The sequence below is a fragment of the Mirounga leonina genome, unplaced genomic scaffold (genome assembly GCF_011800145.1).
Source record: "Mirounga leonina isolate KUSES-001 unplaced genomic scaffold, KU_Mleo_1.0 Mir_201, whole genome shotgun sequence".
Taxonomy (NCBI): Eukaryota; Metazoa; Chordata; class Mammalia; order Carnivora; family Phocidae; genus Mirounga; species Mirounga leonina.
Window position 1 is genome coordinate 21504632 of NW_023270504.1, and position 19343 is coordinate 21523974.

The following is a 19343-nucleotide window of genomic DNA, read 5'->3' on the forward strand; positions in this document are numbered from 1 at the left end:
GAATCTGAATTGGGGCAACCACTATAGAAAACAGTATGGGGTTTTTTTCAGAAAATTATAAATAGAACTACCATACAATCCAGCAATTCCACTTTTGGGTATTTATCTGGAAAAAAAACCCCAATAATTTGAAAAGACATATGCACCCATATGGTCCTTGCAGCATTATTTATAACAGCTGACATATGGAAGCAATCTAAGTGTCCATCAGTGAATGAATGTCATAGTATTCCATTATATATATGTATATGTAGGTATATATACCACAAGATGTGGTAGTACTTCACCATTAAACAAAAGGATGAAATCTTGCCATTTGCAACAACATGAATGGACTTTACTAATATTATGCTAAGTGAAATAAATCAGAGAAAGTCAAATCCTTTATGATTTCACATAGAATCTACAACACAAAACAAATGAACAATCAAAACAAAACAAACCTCATAGAGAATAGATTGGTGGTTGCCAGAGGAGCCTGGGGTGGGTGGGTGAGTGATATTGTTGAAGGGGATCAAGAGGTACAAATTGGCATATACATACTCCATGGAACAAATACATGCAATACCAACTAATTTTGCCTAAACTCATCCATATCCTTTTACAAAAATCTAGTTTAAACATTACCAAAGCATGGGTAACCATCTCTATCCCCCAGTGAAGCAAAGTTGAGAGGAGTAAGATTTCCTATCTTGTCTATGATGGGGAGAAAATGGCTTCCCAAAGATGTCCACATCCTATCCTGGGACTTGAAAATGTTAAATTGCAAGGCAAAGGAAAATTAAGGCTGTTGATCAACTAAATTTAAAATAGCAAGATGATCCAGGGACCAATGTAATCACCAGGACCCTTAAATGTGGAAAAGGGAGGCAGAAGAGTGAGTTTCAGAGTGAAATGATGTGAGAAAATCCCAACAGCCATTGCTGTGAGGATGGAAGGGGACCATGAGCCCAAAAGTGTGGGCAACCTCTAGATAGTGGAAAAGGTAAAACAGAACAAGACAAACCTCCAAAATGGATTCTTCCTCAGGGCTTCTAGAAAGGAATATAGCCTTGCTGATTCCTCAACTGCAGCCCAGTGAGACTTATTTTCAACTTCTGTACTATGGAACTGAAAGATAACACATTTATTTTGTGTTAAGCTAATAAATTTGTATTGATTAACTATAGCAGTAATATACAAATAGACTGCCCACAGGTTCGCTTGATGCTTTACTGTGGCCCAGTCAAAATTTGGAGGCTGGTTATAAAATTCTACCTGAAGGAAATAAAATATTATTGGTACTAATCCAAGGCAACTAAGTAATCTGTTCCCTTGTGAAATAAAATACACTCTCAAAACTGAATTCAAATGAATATTTACTGAACTCCTACTAAGTAAGAAACGTTTAAAAAAATGCTCTTTTCCCCAACTGTGTCAAATTCCCTCCACCCAGCCCAGGATCACTGCCTTGCTGTTTTCCTGGGCTGGGAACACCAACCCATGTTTCCCTGGGTTTCTATGATTATTCAGTGCTCTCTTGTGTAATGGAAGCCTTCTGCTGGACTGGGAATGACAACCTATGTTTCACTAGTCTCTTTCCTTTCTCAGTGTGATTCACAGATTTCCAGGCCCACTGATTTCCATTGCACGGACTGAATTAGCTGCTGAAGCACTTTGAACTGTACTCTATTGTAAAATGAGGATACAGCCTAGGACTTTTCAACCTGCACTAAATACAGTAACGCCTCTTTAGGGCCCAAGAGTGAATAGGACCCCGGTAAACCCTCAGTAGTTCTCCCGTCACCCATCCTAAGCCCATCTGGCCCAGCCTTATTACCTTTATGAGGTCAGTTCAAGCACCTAGTCCACATCTTAGCTTAGCCACTCGACGTGTCCAGGGCTTCGGAGCTCAGCCACCCACCCATCCCCACCTTAACACAAGGTCAATATAATTTCACTCATTTCACTTCACAAGATTCACTGCAGATGTCTCTCTGTCTCTGTCTTTCTCTCTGTACTCATCACACACATGCACACACCAAGAAAGAAAGAATATTAGGCCTGTTCTCCAAAAGACTTCCAAATGATCGACTTACGCTGGCATCTGATGGGGAAAGTCACAGCCAGGCTGGACCAGGAAGAGAGGACAAAGGTCTTCCTGAGTGTGGTGCTGGTGGCAGGGAGGACAGGAGCCTCTCCAAGGTTGAAGAGACAGGTGGCAGGCCCTGGGTGTGCTGGACCAAGAGCTCCCCTGGGCTTTTATACAACCCTTAGTCCCAGTCTGAAAGTGGCATTCCCAAATGGTAATAAGATGAAGAAAAAGAAAGGCCTGGACCACACAACAAGAACACCCCTGAAGAGGCCAGGAGAAGGAACTGGGAGAGAAGAAGCAAGGAAACACTGCAAAGGTCCTTTGCGAAATTAGGTTTCATTGACTCATTACCAGGAGCCTCACTTATCTGCCTTTCAGAGAGGCATGGGAAAAATTCACCCTTCTGAGGGGAAGTCATTGACATCAGGTACTTCTTGGCAGTGAGGACTGGCTTCTGCTACTGACCTTCCCAGGCCTCTGGGGGGCAGTGTAAGTTGCCATGCGCTCTCCGCGGCAGCCCTGACTGGAGGACCCCTCCCAGGAGATGCAGACTGAAAACAGGCGGGTGGGGCTGGCTCACGGAAGTCAGCCTGGGCGCTCAGTTACTAGTCACGACCCTTCCCTGGAAAGGAGGTCTTTATCGCAGATGCACGACTGCCATCCCGGGGTCAAACTCCCGTGAGGTCTGTACGTCTCAGTTTTCTTTACTTAAAAGGTCACAGTTGAGTCCTGCTCCTCAGAAACCACAGGGTTGACAATAGCATTGAGAGAGAACTCTTCAGTAATAGTAATAATAACAGCTCATGCTTATGAAGTGCTTAACTGCGTGCCACAGGCCTATAGTATTTTATCCAATACCAAACCTAAGGTAATTTTAATATTCTCCTTTTCTTTTCTTTTTTAAGATTTTATTTATTTATTCATGAGAGACAGAGAGAGAGAGAGAGAGAAGCAGGCTCCCAAGGAGCAGGGAGCCCGATGTGGGACTCGATCCCAGGACCCCGGGATCATGACCTGAGCCGAAGGCAGACGCTTAACCATCTGAGCCACTCAGGCGCCTTATTCTTCTTTTCTAGATAAAGAAACCAGGGCACAGAGAGGTTAGGGAACTTACGAAAGGTCACACAGTAAGTGTTAACAGAATCAGGGAGCAAATCTGTAGGCAGTCTGTTGCTAGGGCCGATGCTCTCAACCACGCTACTATTCGTCCCCCAGCCCAGTTATGGCCCTGCCCTCTTCTTGGCCAGTTTTGTTCTGTGAAGTGTAGCACGGCACAGGCTTCATCTTTTTTTTTTTTTTTAAAGATTTTATTTATCTGATAGAGAGAGAGATAGCGAGAGCAGGAACGACAAGCAGGGGAAGTGGGAGAGGGAGAAGCAGGCTTCCCGCAGAGCAGGGAGCCCGATGTGGGGCTCGATCCCAGAACCCTGGGATCGTGACCTGAGCCGAAGGCAGACGCTTAACGACTGAGCCACCCAGGCGCCCCCCAGGCTTCATCTTAAAGGTGGAGAAAACACACACACAAACACACACACAGACACACGCAGGAGAACATTTTCTTTTTTGGAAATTAAATTTCCTTGACAATTCCTGTGCAATGAAGTATAACCCAACCATAGCAATCAGGAGCTTGGGAAGCAAGAAGCCCATGAAAAACTTGGAGCCAAATAACACCAGCAAACATAGGAGCCAAATGAGACAATAATCCAATAAATCATAGAAGAAGGGATTGTTTTATCTGCATGAGCCATAATATGAGATTATTTCCTACCCCAGAAGAGGTAAGAATCGACTTCTAAATGTGTTAAGTTGAATCTACACACCCTGAAGAAAGTTGGATTTAGGGTTATGAAGGTGTCGAATATGAGGGAGTAATCTACTTCCTCTAAGACACTCTTTTAGATATTCATCTAAGAGTCATGGCACCATATTTACGTGCCTAGTTTCTTTTTTTTTTAATTAAAGATTTTTATTTATTTATTTGACAGAGAGAGACACAGCGAGAGAGGGAACACAAGCAAGGGGAGTGGGAGAGAGAGAAGCAGACTTCCCGCTGAGCGGGGAGCCCGACGCGGGGCTCGATCCCAGGACCCTGGGATCATGACCTGACCTGAAGGCAGACGCTTAACGACTGAGCCACCCAGGCGCCCCTACGTGCCTAGTTTCTATCAGAAGCAGTTAAAGTACAGCTGCCTGGTGACTACTACTATGTTGGTTGCCATATGGGAGCAATTTGGTTTCCCTTCATGAGGATGTTAAGATGAAATCTAGTAAAATTATCATTACAATTGTAAGGTTTTACAAAAAATTAATATGGAGTTGTAGTTCTGTCATTATGTTAATATAATATTTTCACTTAATTTGCTTTTTATATATGTAAACCAGTGTTATAGAATCGTGTAATCTTTGAAGATATTTTAAGTTTTATACAACTCAGTCATACATTTGAGGTCTTTTGTTTTTGTTTTTGTTTTAAATATAAGGGTAATTTTTCCTTATATAGCACACTGTCAAATGGCCTGTGATCTTAGTGATGCAGAACTCATTACTTTGAGAAGAGTTCATCTTTGAACAATTATTCTGTCCACTAGGTAAAATATGCCTTCCTGTAATTTCAATTTGTTTGTTTCAGTACTACTCTTGGGGATCATGTATATAAAATTGGGTCTCTCTTCCCCTTTTAAATATCAAAGCCAATTATCATTTTACTTTCAAATTTCTTCACCAACCTAAAAAGTATAAATTTTTAAGGACAACAATTGTTCCTACCTTGCTCCTTCAAATTTACCCCACACATAGTACAATCTAACACATAGGAGGTGCTATTATTTATCATATATAAGTATTATATATTTATATTATGTACAAATTAATAAATGAACGACTTTATCTCATGTACTTATGGTTTTCTAAAAAAGGAAACACTAAAATTAAAACAAACTATTACATATTAGATCAGATTAGAACAGAAGAAAAATTCAACCATTCTTCCTTCTGGGAACTATGTGGCATTAATTGAATTATATTAAATTGATTTGTATATTAACACTAAAAAGTAGACTTGGTAGAAAGTGTGGAAACTTTCCTGACAGCATTAAAGAAGCCCAAAAACCTTTGCATCTACCTCCTCCAGAGTAAGCCCAGTTTCTGGCAAGTGACTTGAGCTGGTAGTGATATCCTGCAGATGTGTCCCAGTCCTTTTCTAACTCCCATCCCCAACAAACACGAGCTCTGAAGTACCTGGGAACATGAAGCCAGGCATTTGACCCAGGGCAAGGTGATTCTTTCATTCCAAACTCCAAATGATCCACCACCCTCCTCCCGCCAACACACACACATACTTAGGGAGCAATCTCCAGAGACTAAGACTCAAGTTTCTCCCTTAGGGGACTGAAAGCCCAGAGTGAGATAAAAATATTGTGCACTAGCCTTGGGACCTCACAGATTAGATATGGACAAACACTGATATCACAGAAGTCTCAAAGAAAGAGGAGAAAGGTATACTGTAGAAAAGATATTTGGAAAAAAAAAAAAAAGAAAACCTGAAACTTCCAAAATGTGGTAATAGCCATAAGTTTACAGATCCAAGAGGCTGGGCAAATTCGAAAAGGAATAAACTCAGAGAACACTATGCTTGGACAAATCGTAATTATACTGCTGAAAACCAATTCTAAAGAAAAAAACCAAATGGATCCAGAGAAAATGAAACATTATATACAAAAGACACTGATTCAAATAACAATTTTCTTATCAGAAACCATAGACATCAAAAGACAATGTGATGTCTTTAAAGTTCTGAAAATAAAGAACTCTCAACCCAGGATTCCTTATCTCTCAAAATATTCTTCAGGAATGAAGGTGATGTAGCTATATTTTCAAATGGAGGGATATTAAGAGAATTAATAGCCAGTAGAACTGCTCTGAAAGAAATGCTAAAAGAACATCTAAAGGCTGAAAAGTAGTGATACCAGAGGGAAACTTGTAACTTTAGCAATGAAGGAAAATGCAATAGGATTGGTAAATAATAGTCATAGAGATTAGACTATTTTAGTTCTATTAAATTCTTTCAATATGTATGCTGTAGAAAGCAATAAAAGAATTCAATTGTCTGAGAGCTTTCAATGAATGTAAATATAATAATATGGCAACTATAATGTAAAAGGGGAAAGCACAGAGTCCTTTGTAGTGGTAAGAGTTCTAAGTTTTACCTGAAGTGATAAAATATTAACTCTCAGTAGACTGTGACAGGTTAAGAATATTATATCTCTAGGTCAACTACTGAAGTAATTATATGAAGACTAAAACCAAAAAGTTAATAGAGAAAATTGAATATTAAAAATAATTAAATATTTTTAAAGGATGAGAAATGAGGAACAGTGAAAAAAAAACCCAGAGGGAACGAACCTAAAAAAATAATATATTGATAGATTTAAATCCCAATATATTAATAACACATTTAACATAAATGGCCTAAACAAACCAAGGAAGAAAACAGAGATTCTCAGGTTGATTAGATAAAAAATAAGACCCAACTATATGCAGTCTAAAAAAACCTCACTTTACTATAACAAATAAAATAATTAATTAATTAATTAATTAAATAATAAAAAATAAAAAATAATATAATAAATAGGTTGAAAATAAAAGCATGGAAAAAGTTATACCATGAAAACATTGATAAAGGTAAACTGAAGAAGTTATTCTAATATCACATAATGCAGACTTCAGAAGAAGAAAAATTACTAGGAATGGAACATTTAAAAAATGACAAAAAGGTCAATTCCTAAGAAGACATAAAAGTCTCAAGCATGTACACATCTAGCTAGAGAATTCCACAATACATGAAATATAAATTGATAGAACTGAAAGGAGACAAAAACAAATCCACAACCCACTTGGGAACTACAAGTCTTTATAAGTAATCGATAGAGCTGGTAGACAGAAAATCAGTAAGGACATAAGAAGACTGAAACAACACTATTGACTTGACAGAAGGCCATTAATTGAATATTTTACCCAAAAATAGGCAGAATGCGTATTCCAAGTGCATATGGAAACTTCACCATGATAGACATATTCTGACTCATAAAACAAACCTTAAAAAGCAATTAAAATAATTGACATTATACAAACTATGTTTGACTATCATTGGAAAAACTCCGTATTTTTTAAGATGTCATTTCTCAAATTGATTCAGTGCAAGTTCCAGCAGACTTTTCTTGTAGAAATTAACATGCTAATTCTAAAAAATATGGGAATGCAAAGAAAAAGAATAACAAGCAAACACAAACAAAACCTTTGAAAAAGAAAAACAAATCTAGAGGACTTACTCTACCTAATAGCAAGACTTATAAAGCTACATGGATTGAGATAATGTGGCATTGGTGTAAAAATACATAAACAGAACAATAGAACAGAATAGAGAATTAAGAGAGTTACATATACAAACAATTCATTTTCAACAAGCATGAAAAGGCAATTCAGTGGAGAGAGACCATCTTTTCAATGAATGATGTCAGAATAATTAAATACCCATATGCAAAAGAAAAAGAAACTTTAATTTATATCTTGCACCAGATACAAAAGTGTACTGTAATTGGATTATAGAACCACATATAAAGCCTAAAATTGTAAAATTTCTACAAGAAACTATAAGGGAAAATCTTTGTGACCTTGGATTAGGCAATGATTTTCTAGATATACATATATCTAGAAATCTAAAAAAATATATATATAAAATATATATAATAAAGATTTTATTTAGTTATTTGGGACAGAGAGAGCTAGAGAGAGTATGAGCAGTAGGGGGCAGGAAGGGGGGGGGCAAGCAGAGGGAGAGGGAGAAACAGACTCCCTGCCGAGTAGGGAGCCTGACGTGGGGCTCGATCCCAGGACCCTGAGATGAAGGCAGATGCTTAACCGACTTGAGCCACCCAGGTGCCTCTAGATATATTAAATAAACCATAATTTAACTTTCTTATCTTTAGAAGACACTGTTAAGGATATCAAAGATATATCTGTACCCCTTTGTTTATTACAGCATTATTCGGAATGGCCAAGATATGGAAACAACCTAAGTGTTTATCAACAGACAAATGGATAAAAAAAGATATGGTATATACATACAATGGAATATTATTTAGCCACGAGAAAGAAGGCAATCTTGTCATTTGCAACAGCTTGGATGGACCTTGAGGGCATTATGCTAAGTAAAATAAGCCAGACAGAGAAAGACAGATACTGCATGGTATCATTTATATGTGGAATCTAAAAAAAAAAAAAACAACAAAGAAAGAAAGAAAGAAAAAAAATGTCAAAATCATAGAAATAGTAGAAAAGTAGTTGTGGGGCACCTGGGTGGTTCAGTCAGTTAATTGATTTCGGCTCAGGTCATGATCTGAAGGATCGAGACCCATCTTGGGCTCTACATTCAGTGGGGAGTCTGCTTGAGATTCTCTCTCTCCTTCTCCCTCCATCCCTCCACACCAAAAATAAATGAAGGAAAAAAAAAGAAAAGAAAAGTGGTTGCTAGGGGCCAGAGGGTTGGAGAAATAGGGAGAGAGTTGGTAAAAGAGTATGAACTTCCTGCTATAAGATTAATAAGTTCCAAGGATCTAATGTAAAACATGGTGACTATAGTTGAAAACACTGCATTGTATAATTGAAATGTGCTAAGCGACTGGAACTTAAATATTCTCACCAAAACAAAACAAAACAAAGCAAAAACCCACACAAAAAAGTTAAATATGTGAAATGATGGATATGTTAAATTAATTAGATGGGAGAAATCCTCTCACTATATATGTATATAAAATCACTGTGATGCACAACTAAAATATTTTACAATATTATTTGTCAATTATACCTCAATAAAGCTGAAATATAAAAATAAAAAAATAAAAAAAATGACATTGTTAAGAGAATAAAAAGGCAAGCCAAAAATAGGAATCTGTATTCACAACTCACTGGTATCTAAAATACATAAAGAATTCTTAAAACTAAAATCCCGGTTAAAAATAGGCAAAAGATTTGTATAGATACTTTATCAAAACAGAATGGCAAATAAGCAGGTGAAATGATGTTCAGAAATACTGACCATACCAAGTGTTGGCATGCATATGAAGCAAATGATACTTTCATACAATTCTAGGGGGGGATATAAAATGGAACAACCAATTTTAAAAGGTGGTTTGGCAGATTTTAAAATGTTCAGCATACATCTCCCATACAACCTGGTGATTCTACTTCCAGGTATTTATCCACAATAAATAAAAGCGTATATCCATATGCAGACTTAGAAATGAGTGTTCATGGAAGCTTTATTTGTAATTAACTAAACATTGGAAAAAACCCAAATGTCAATTAACAGGTGAATAGTTCAACTCTGGTTTATATGCAATGGATACTACTCAGCAATAAAAAAGAATGAACTATTGATGCAAGAAAGAACCTGGGTGAATATCAAAATAATTATGCTTTGATATCCGTCCAGGTTCTTTCTTGCACCAATAGTGAAAGAAGCCAGACAAAAAAGAGTAAATCTAGGAAATGCAAACTAATCTACAGTGATAGAGAGCATATCAGTTTTTGCCCGGGGTTGGTGGAAACAGCTAGAGTCACAAGCCCACATAGCGGCAGGAGAAAACTTTGGGAAATGATGGATATGTTTATTACCTTGATTTTGGTGATGTTTTCATAGGTGTATACACATGTCAAAACCCAGCAAATTGTGCTTTTAAACTATGCAACTTATTGCATGTTAATCATAAGTCAATAAAACTTTTAAAAATATTTCATTAAGAAAATCTCAAATAAAGCATGTAGACTTTATATTGTTCATAAACTGAGAGATTCTCAGTTTATTAAAGTAGTTCAGGACAAAGATAAAATTAATTGTTCTGACACCAAGTAAAATCTCGAAATCAGTTGAAGTATTTGGGCTCTATACTTATTGTTTAAATTTCTTCATTGATTAGGGTGCTTTGGGGTAAAAACTAAAACTAAAAGTGTGTCTTCCAGTGAAATCTCTAAATTGGGTAAAAATGATTCATTGCAAAGATCAGCTTCCCATAGCACCATTATGATAGTCTCTATTAGAGGAATGTATAAGGAAAACAAAACAAAGAAATGAACATATCTGAGAACTAGGAAGGTACGACCAACAAAGATGCCTGTTTATTTGCAGTTGGTCGGTCTCAACTTCACCATTGCACACTGGATGGGTGTGGGGGAGATTGGATGAGAAGAGGAAATCTCTCATTTTACTTTATAAAGCTCTATATCAAGAGATGCCAAGTCCAGACCAGAGATCCTAGAATTTGAGCTGTACCTATATGAGCTTTGGTCTTTGGGTTATCTTTCTTGGGGAGATGAGTCAAATGGGTTCTATACCAACGGAGAGGGAATAAGATAATATTTTATGGCTACAAGTGTGGACTGTGGAAGAGACATGTCCTCCTCACTGAACATTTTTGTGTTATCTCAGATTTCCCAGGCTCTTGCAATTAGAATGGGGGTTTGTGATTTGTCCAGGCCAATGGGCTTGAAGCAAAACAATGTGCCACTTTGGGACTGATTTATTTAAGAGGTTGAGCAGAAGCTTCCATGTCCCTTTCTTTCTCAGTGAAGAACTTCAAAGGCCACATTTTGGGTGTTACATATCCCATTAGCCTGCATTTCTGAGAGATTACATGGAGGAGAACTGTCCTATTCCACCCTGCAATTTTAAACTATATTGGGGGGCGCCTGGGTGGCTCAGATGGTTAAGCGTCTGCCTTCGGCTCGGGTCATGATCCCAGGGTCCTGGGATTGAGTCTCACATCGGGCTCCCTGCTCCTTGGGAGCCTGCTTCTCTCTCTCTCTCTGTCTCTCATGAATAAGTAAATAAAATCTTAAAAAAAAACCAAAAACTATATTGGGTATATAAATGAACCCAGAAATGAAACTTGTGGGAAACTGACATTTTGCATGCTAGAGCATAGCCTATCCTATCATGTTGCATAGCAGCAGTAAAAAGCTCCCTCATAATTAATAATAGTTAACAAAAGTGAAATGAATATGATTGTTGATATTTTTACTTATCTCAGAAATAAAGAATTTTTATTTATATGTCAGAATTAAAGATAACTAAGCAAATAGAATCACCCCAGTGTATAAGAAAGTTATGAAAAATATACACAGATGTTATACTCATGGTTTGTGAGGAAAGCATTTTATATATCTGCTTTTTTCTTAAGCAATTTTATTGAAATATAATTTACATGCCATACAACTCACCCATTTAAGTGTACATTTTTGTTTTAAAGATTTTATTTATATTTTGAGAGAGAGAGAGAGCATGAGTCGGGAGAGGGGCAGAGGGAGAGGGAGAAGTAGACTCCTCGCTGAATGGGGAACCCGATGTGGGGCTCAATCCCAGGACCCCGAGATCATGATCTGAGCTAAAGTCAGACGATTAACTGCCTGAGCCACCCAGGTGCCCCTTAAGTGTACATTTGATGGTTTTTAGTACACCCACAGATATGTGCAACCCTCACCCATCAATTTTAGAACATTTTATCACCTCACAAAGAAACCTGAACCATTTAGCTATCACCTTCCTATTTCCTCATCATCCCACACCCACCCCACGCCGGCTCTAAGCAGTCACTAATCTATTCCTTTATCTATAGATTTCCCTATTCTAAATGTTCATATTAGAATCATATACCATGTGGTCTGTTACGACCAGCTTCCTTCACGTAGCATCGTGTTTTCGAGATTCATCTATGTTGTAGCACCTCTCACTACTTCATTACTTTTTATGGCAAACAGTATTCTGTTGTATGGATATAACACACTGTGTTCACGCATTCATCCTTTGATGAACATTTTGAGTTGTTTCCATCATTTGGCTGTTACAGATAAGGCTGCTATAAAAATTCACATACCAGTTTCTGTGTGAACATGTATTTCATTTCTCTTGGGTTTATACCTAGGTATGCAATTGCTGGGTCATGGTGACTCTATCTTTCATCTCTTAAGGAACTGCTTCACTGTTTTCCAAGGCAGCAGTACCACTTTGTATTCTCAAAAGTCATGTATGAGGTTCTCATTTCTCCACATTCTTCCAATGCTTGTTATTATTTGACTTTTGAATTCTAGTTATCCTAGTAGATGTGAAGTGGTAGCTCATTATGGTTTGAATTTGCATTTCCCTGATGACAAGTAATATTGAGTATCTATTTGTGTGTTTATTGGTCATTTGTATATCTTGCTTATAGAAATGTCTATTCAGATCCTTTGCCTATTTTTTAAAAATTGTACATAATTTTGCATAACACAAAAATTATGCTATTTGTATTGGGAGAAAGAGATGGATGGACTGACTGATGACTCAGTCAGTTAAGCGGCTGCCTTAGGCTCAGGTCATGATGCCAGGGTCCTGGGATCAAACCCCACATCGGACTCTCTGCTCAGCAGGGAGCCTGCTTCTCCCTCTCCCTCTGCTGTTCCCCCTGCTTGTGCTCTCTCTCTCTGACAAATAAATAAAATCTTAAAAAAAAAAAGAGATAGATGGACAATTGGAATCATAAAAAACTTTTTCTATCTATATGTTGAATAATTCTGTTCTGATATCTATTGCTCTTTAAAATATCCAAAAATTCAGTGGCACAAAACAACAATTATTTTTTAGGCTCTCAGATTCTGTGAATCAGGAATTCAGACAAGGCACAGCAGGACAGCTTGTCTCTGCTCCAAAATGTCTGGAGCTTCAACCTCAGAATACTCAGATGGCTGAATATGACTCAGACGGAAGGGCCTGGAATCACCAAACAGATTCTTCACTCACAGATCTGTCACTGGAGTGGGGTGATTAAAAGTCGGGGCTCAATGCGAATGGCTGGCCAGATTGCCTACATGTTGCCTCTTCAGGTGGCTTGGATTTCCTCACAGCATACTGATTTCAGATTTGTCACACTTCTTATAGAGCACTCAGGACTCTACGAGAAAATGTTCTAGTGACTAAGGCGAAAACTGCCATGGCTTTTTAGGACAGCCTTAGAAGTCCTATAATGTCATTTGCACTATAATATATTAGCTGAAGCAGTCACAAGTCCAATCAGCTTCCAGAGGAGGGGTTGCAGACCCCAGATCTCAATAAGAAGAGGGTTAAAGAGTTTGCAGCCATGTTTCAAAACTGCCCTAGACTCCGAGAAATCCTGGTGTAACTTTAGACAGCAGTTTTTCTGTATTTACATAAACTTTGAGTATTTTATACATAATATGTATCGGTAAGGTAAATAGTAAAAGTAAACTCTGACTATAAGGTGCCTGCAGCATGCGGTGATTAGGAAAATGTGCCTCTAAAATCTCTGACTTAATTAAGGGAGGCTGATTGGTATGTAAGGGTAAATACCAGTTAGAATGAGAGGTTTAATTCTGTCCTCACGCACTGAAATAAAGTTCTCAGACACCAGTCTGAGCAGCCATGCAGGGCTGCCTCTGCAAGGGAGGGCAGCAGCTGCTGAATCCTGCACATAGCTTTTATTTTGCTTTTTATCAGAAAAGCAAGGACAGATGCCTCCAAGCATGGGAAAGGAGTACAAAGGGATGGCAAGTATCTTGAAGCAGGCTTGCCTTCTCCTCTACATGTAGGCATGCAGGGAGTCAGTCATGGGATAAGGGAGGAGTAGGATGCTTGGGCTGGCAATCACCAGGTGCAGAAAGGGGGGGCTGAAGGTCACATTCTTTCATAGCTCCTAACTCATGCCCTGCCCCTGGGGATCGTGGGATCCTGCTCCTACCTCGCCATTGCGTTCAATAGCCCGAGAACAGGAACGAACAGGAACGCTGCTTTTTCAGCTGCTTCCACAGTTACCCCTGAGGGCTTACAATATCTCCCAGTTTCTATGGGAGGACAGGAGCCTTACTTCAGTGAGTGCCTGACTCCAAGTGGCAAAACTACCTCCTGTCATAAATATATACATTTATTTTTCCTTTGTAGAAAGCCAATTAACTAACATAGATGGTCAACCCAATTACCAGGTAAATTGAGGATAAACTGCCTATATTAAACAGTGCTGCCAAGTCTTCTTGAGGACTAGTTATTGTTTACCTTGAGAACCTATGGATTGTATCTGTTGCACTATATAAAAGGGTGAGAGTTCTTTCTGCTTTTGTAAGTTGCAGTGAGGTGCATCTGATTCTGGTTTATTGCTTATTCAATAATAAAGCAGTGCATCTGATTCTGGTTTAATGCTTATTTGATAATAAAGCAGTTTTCTTTCTCTGTTACCTTTGTGGAGAGGTTTTCTGGGCTGGCAGGAGATTGTGCTTTTAACAGCCGGCCTGCCGATGTTCCTAGGCTCTGCAGCCCTTCCATGAGCGGCTTCCAGCCAATGACCAAGCTGGGCAGAGTGTCAATGGCAGGATCACTCCCATGAGGCTCAGGACACCTCTGATGGGCGCCATGGGCTTGCAAACTTCCACTGGACTTCTTGAAACTCTCTTAGGACTGCACTGCTACCCAAGACCTACCTTCTTGCCTTCCCTCTGCCTCCACAGGGCTCAGACTTACATGTAGTGTATAACATCTCCCACAGCCCTCTCGTGCTCCCTTCTTGATTTTCCATTCAGGCATTTCCCCTGCTCATTTGCTTGCTTCTCAGAGCAGCCAGACTGAGTCACTCTATTTTCTAGATTGGCATTTACTGTTTCTAGCTTATGATGAAGGTGAATGGATCAAAAAAATGTCTAAATCTTAAAGAAAAAAACATTGTAAAAAATATGTAAAAATCTAATCTCTAGTTTGTGTTTTAACAAACCAGGATTCAAATCCTAATGAATCGCTTTACATACAAATCATAAGCAGTGTCATGGCCGCAGGTAATATGCTATCTGCCTTGAAAATCACTAGCCTGGATCTTTTTTTTTTTTTTTTAAAGATTTTATTTATTTATTTGAGAGACACAGTGAGAGAGGGAACACAAGCAGGGGGAGTGGGAGCGGGAGAAGCAGGCTCCCTGCAGAGCAGGGAGCCCGATGCGGGACTCGATCCCAGGACCCTGGGATCATGACCTGAGCTGAAGGCAGTCGCTTAACCAACTGAGCCACCCAGGCGCCCACTAGTCTGGATCTTGAGAGAGGTTTTCCCAAGGATAACTAAGACTTTGGGAGTGTACTGGAGGCATTCTTCTCTTTGCCAGTGGATATCAAAGTACAGGAAAAAGAAACATATTGAACATTAAGGCTTTGGATCCACAATTCTGTAATTTACAAAGGACTTAATTTACAAATCAGTGGAGTACTGAAGACAGAGATTTCCTATCACCAGTCATGGCAAGCACATTTAAGAATGTACTTATGATGATTTTTGCTGGAGAATTCATAATGGGGCTTTTGGGAAATGGATTCATTATATTGGTTAACTATATTGATTGGATCAGGAGCTGGAAGTTCTTCCTGATTGACTTTATTCTTACCTGCTTAGCTCTTTCCAGAATATTTCTGCTGTGCGTAACAATGCTAGGCATAGGTGTAGATATAATTTGTGAGGAAATATGGTACAATGATAATCAACTGATGGCTTTTGAAATCCTCTGGCCAGGATCCAATTATTTCCACACAACCTGTACGGCCTGCCTCAGTGTCTTCTACTTTCTCCAGATAGCCAACTTTTCCAATCCCATTTTCTTCTGGGTCAAACAGAGAATTCACAGCCTGCCTCTCATTATTGTCCTGGGGGTGGTCTTCTCTTTCTGCTTGTCCTTGCTTTTTAAGGATACAGTATTTAAGAACCTGATCAAAACCAGGGTAAACACTGAAAGCAATCGGACATCGAATTGCACAGCGAGAAAATATGATTTATTAACTTCTAATATAGTCCTGAACATAAAGTTCATCATCCCCTTTGGAGTGTCTCTGGCTTCCTTTGTCCTTTTGATAGATTCTTTATGGAACCACACCAGGCAGAGGAAGGGCACAGGTTCTGGGGATCTTATCACAAAGGCCCATGTGCAAGCCATGAAGTCTGTGATTTCATTCCTACTCTTCTTCTTTATGTACTACTGGAGCAATGTTATAATATATTTGGCCTATATCAGTCTAGACAGTTTGGTGGCAAAAAAAGTTTGCTAATATGTTAGTATTTTCCTATCCATCTGGTCATCCATTTCTTCTGATTTTATGGAACAGCAAATTGAAACAGGCTTCTCTCTGTGTCCTGAGGAAGCTGAGGTGGTGCAGGAATCTAAAGAAACCCACATACCCATAAAACATGCCTGAAATGACTGCGATTTTCTCAAGAATGAAGATCATGAATAGAACTCCGTGTACATTTCTTTCATTTCTCTCAACTTCTTTTATTCTGTTCTGTGGTAGGTCACTGAACCTTACTGGAAATATCTGTCTAGAATAAGTTAAAAGAAAAATATTTTGCTGTGTTTCCATCAGAATAATGATGGTATAATTAATAGTAAAATTAGAACGTATCACCAAGACAATGGGAATTTGATGAGATACAAAAATAAGACTTAGGAAGATAGAAATTTACTTATGGCTAGATTACAACTGTAAAAAATTAAGTGTAGCAAGTCTCACACACAGAAAAACCCCAGAAATCATGAAAAGAATATTTAAAAATTCTACCTGTGGCTGATGGGTAACCATGACTTAAAATTGTATTTGGGAAAGAATGAACATGGAATGAACTGGTATGACAAATTTTTCGCTACCATCCAGAATATGTGCCTAGAAGTCCAGTTGCAGAGCCCATGAGAACCCTACTATTTCTTAAACATATGCCAAAGGTTGTCTCAAATAAATAAGTGAATAAGAGAGAAAAACACATGACTTAGAAAATACAAGGTATGCTCACTGCGGCAGCACATATACTAAAAATTGGGATGATACAGAGATTAGCTTGGCCCTGCGCAAGGATGACACGCAAATTTGTGAAGCATTCCATATGTTTTTAACTTCTTTCATTTGTACCATTCCTTCAAATAAAGTAATTTGGTTCCCCCCCCCAAAAAATACAAGGCTCAAAGTATAAAGTACAGTAGAGGTTATTTTGTGGGTAAAAAATAACAGAAAATACAATGCAGAATAGTTTTACATTTTTCTCATTCCTCAGGTATGGTGCCAATTTTGGTACTAAGTATTTGACTTTTTCTTATTAACTCATCAGATCCCTTTATGAATAATGAATATTATCTCTTTGTGTATTTCAAATGTTGCAAATACTTTCCAATAAATTATTTATTTTTAAAAGTTTTACATATGGTATTATTTTTTATACAATTATTTTACTATTATATGTGCAAAATTTTTCACCTCTTTTATGGTTCTGGGATTTTGTTCTTTTTTTTCTCTCTTTTTTCATTGAAGTATAATTAATATATAATGTTATATTAGTTTCAGGTGTACAATATAATGATTCAGTATTTCTGTACATTACTCAGTGTTCATCATGATAAGTGTACTCTTAATTCCCTTTATCTATTTCACCCATCCCCTACCCATCTCCCCATTTCTGGAATTTTGAACTGAACTCTTAGGAAGACTTTCATATTCAATTTTTAAGAAATATTTCCCCATTTTTTTGTTTTGTTTTTTGTTACTTTTTTGGGGGGGGCTTATATGTATGTTTTGGTACAATTATATCTTTAATCAAACTCATATTTAATTTTGTATATTTTGGGAGGTAGGGAATCTGACTAATTTGAATGGATGGCCAATAAGCTGTTTTAAGTAAAATACCTTTATGTAGTGGTAGCAAACTCCAGTGTCCACAGGGACCAGGAATGTCTATAAATGCGTAAAGACATTGGTAGTAGAGCTAATCGTGATGAACTTGTGTATGTGTTCCTCATAATTATGTTCAAATTTATGTTTTAAACAGTCACTGTCAGATCAGTCTGCTGGTTTGTGGCCTCTTATTCTTCTTTTTCAATTTCTTAGCTACTGTGCAACATTTACTCTTCTAGGGGATTTTCAGAATCAACTTCTCAAATCCCAGAAAATACACTGTTGGGATTTTGACTGGACTCGCAGTGAACTTATAGATTGCTCTAAAACATAATGTATTTCCTTCTAAGAATATAACATACAAATTAGTTTACTTAAGCCGTCTCTAAGATTATTCAGTAACATTTCATAGTTATTCTTTCCTTTTAGGTATTATGCTTTTTTCTAGTGACTCTATTCCTAAGTCTATTTTAGTTTCCTGGATAATTTTAAACATGTTTTTTTTTTTTTTTGTCTTACATGTAAGATGAGAAAAACAAAACTTTTGTTTAGAGAGGTGAAGACCTGTGCAGTTTGACGAACATGTACAGAAAGTTAAAATAGTCATAACCTGGAACTAAGTTCCAACTTTGCAACAGTGGAAATCATGGGGTAAAGAGTTTGCAAGTAAAGAGATATTAAAGATTTTTTGTCTGGAACGAGAAGAGTACAGTTGTTGATCAATATTCCATTTGGTACAAATTTTAAAATATAAATTAATGACTGCTCTTTTAACTTCTTTTTTTAAATTTAAAATCAATTTAATTAACATATAGTGTATTATTAGTTTCAGAGGTAGAATTTAGTGATTCATCAGTTGCGTATAACACCCAGTGCTCATTACATCACATGCCCTCCTTAATGCCCATCATCCAGTTACCGCATTCCTCCTCTGCTTTAACTTCTAAAGTTAAAAAGCAAATAACAACTGAGATTGATTGATTGATTGATACAGAAAACAAGAAATGTGCTTATAATTCCAAAATGATAAGAATTGGGGAAAATACATAAGAAAACCAGTAAGGCTCCTCAAATAAGCAATTTATGAATATGAACAGATACTTCACAATGGAAAATATGTTGCACTTTTCAAATAAAATTTTTTTTATTAATTAATCATAATACTTTGCATAGGCTGATAACAATTTGGAATGCAAAATGTGTATCAGAAAACCTAAAAATGCTTATACATTTAAACTCATAATCCCCTGTACTGAAGTTTATCTAAGTGGAGAAATATTTACATGTACTTAGATAATCATTGCCATATTGTGTATAATAGAAAAAATAAAGTAGAAAAAGAAAGAGATAAAAGTACCCCCATAATAAGGGATTACTTGAAGTAAAAATATTATATGCCTTTGATACAATGTTATGAAGTTCTAAAAATCATTGTTGTGGAGAGTTGACAAAATTTACAAAAGGCCTTAGTTTCTAAAGCTAGGAATTAAAAATTAGACCTCAGTATTACAAAAATAACATGATTATAGCTATGTGTAAT

General features: G+C 37.5%; 1 protein-coding gene and 1 non-coding gene across 2 annotated transcripts; both read left to right on the forward strand.

Annotated features, from left to right (window-relative positions):
* The first annotated feature begins 15283 nt into the window (after window positions 1–15283).
* Window positions 15284–16333, forward strand: LOC118025480 (taste receptor type 2 member 7-like). The gene has a single exon (XM_035027875.1). It carries the CDS (start codon window positions 15392–15394, stop codon window positions 16190–16192), a length of 801 nt encoding a protein of 266 aa, XP_034883766.1. The 5' UTR covers window positions 15284–15391; the 3' UTR covers window positions 16193–16333.
* A 590-nt stretch (window positions 16334–16923) lies between these two features.
* On the forward strand, window positions 16924–17027 carry LOC118025854. Its single transcript, XR_004683414.1, has one exon. It is a non-coding gene; the product is annotated as a U6 spliceosomal RNA (small nuclear RNA).
* The last annotated feature ends 2316 nt before the right edge of the window (window positions 17028–19343 follow it).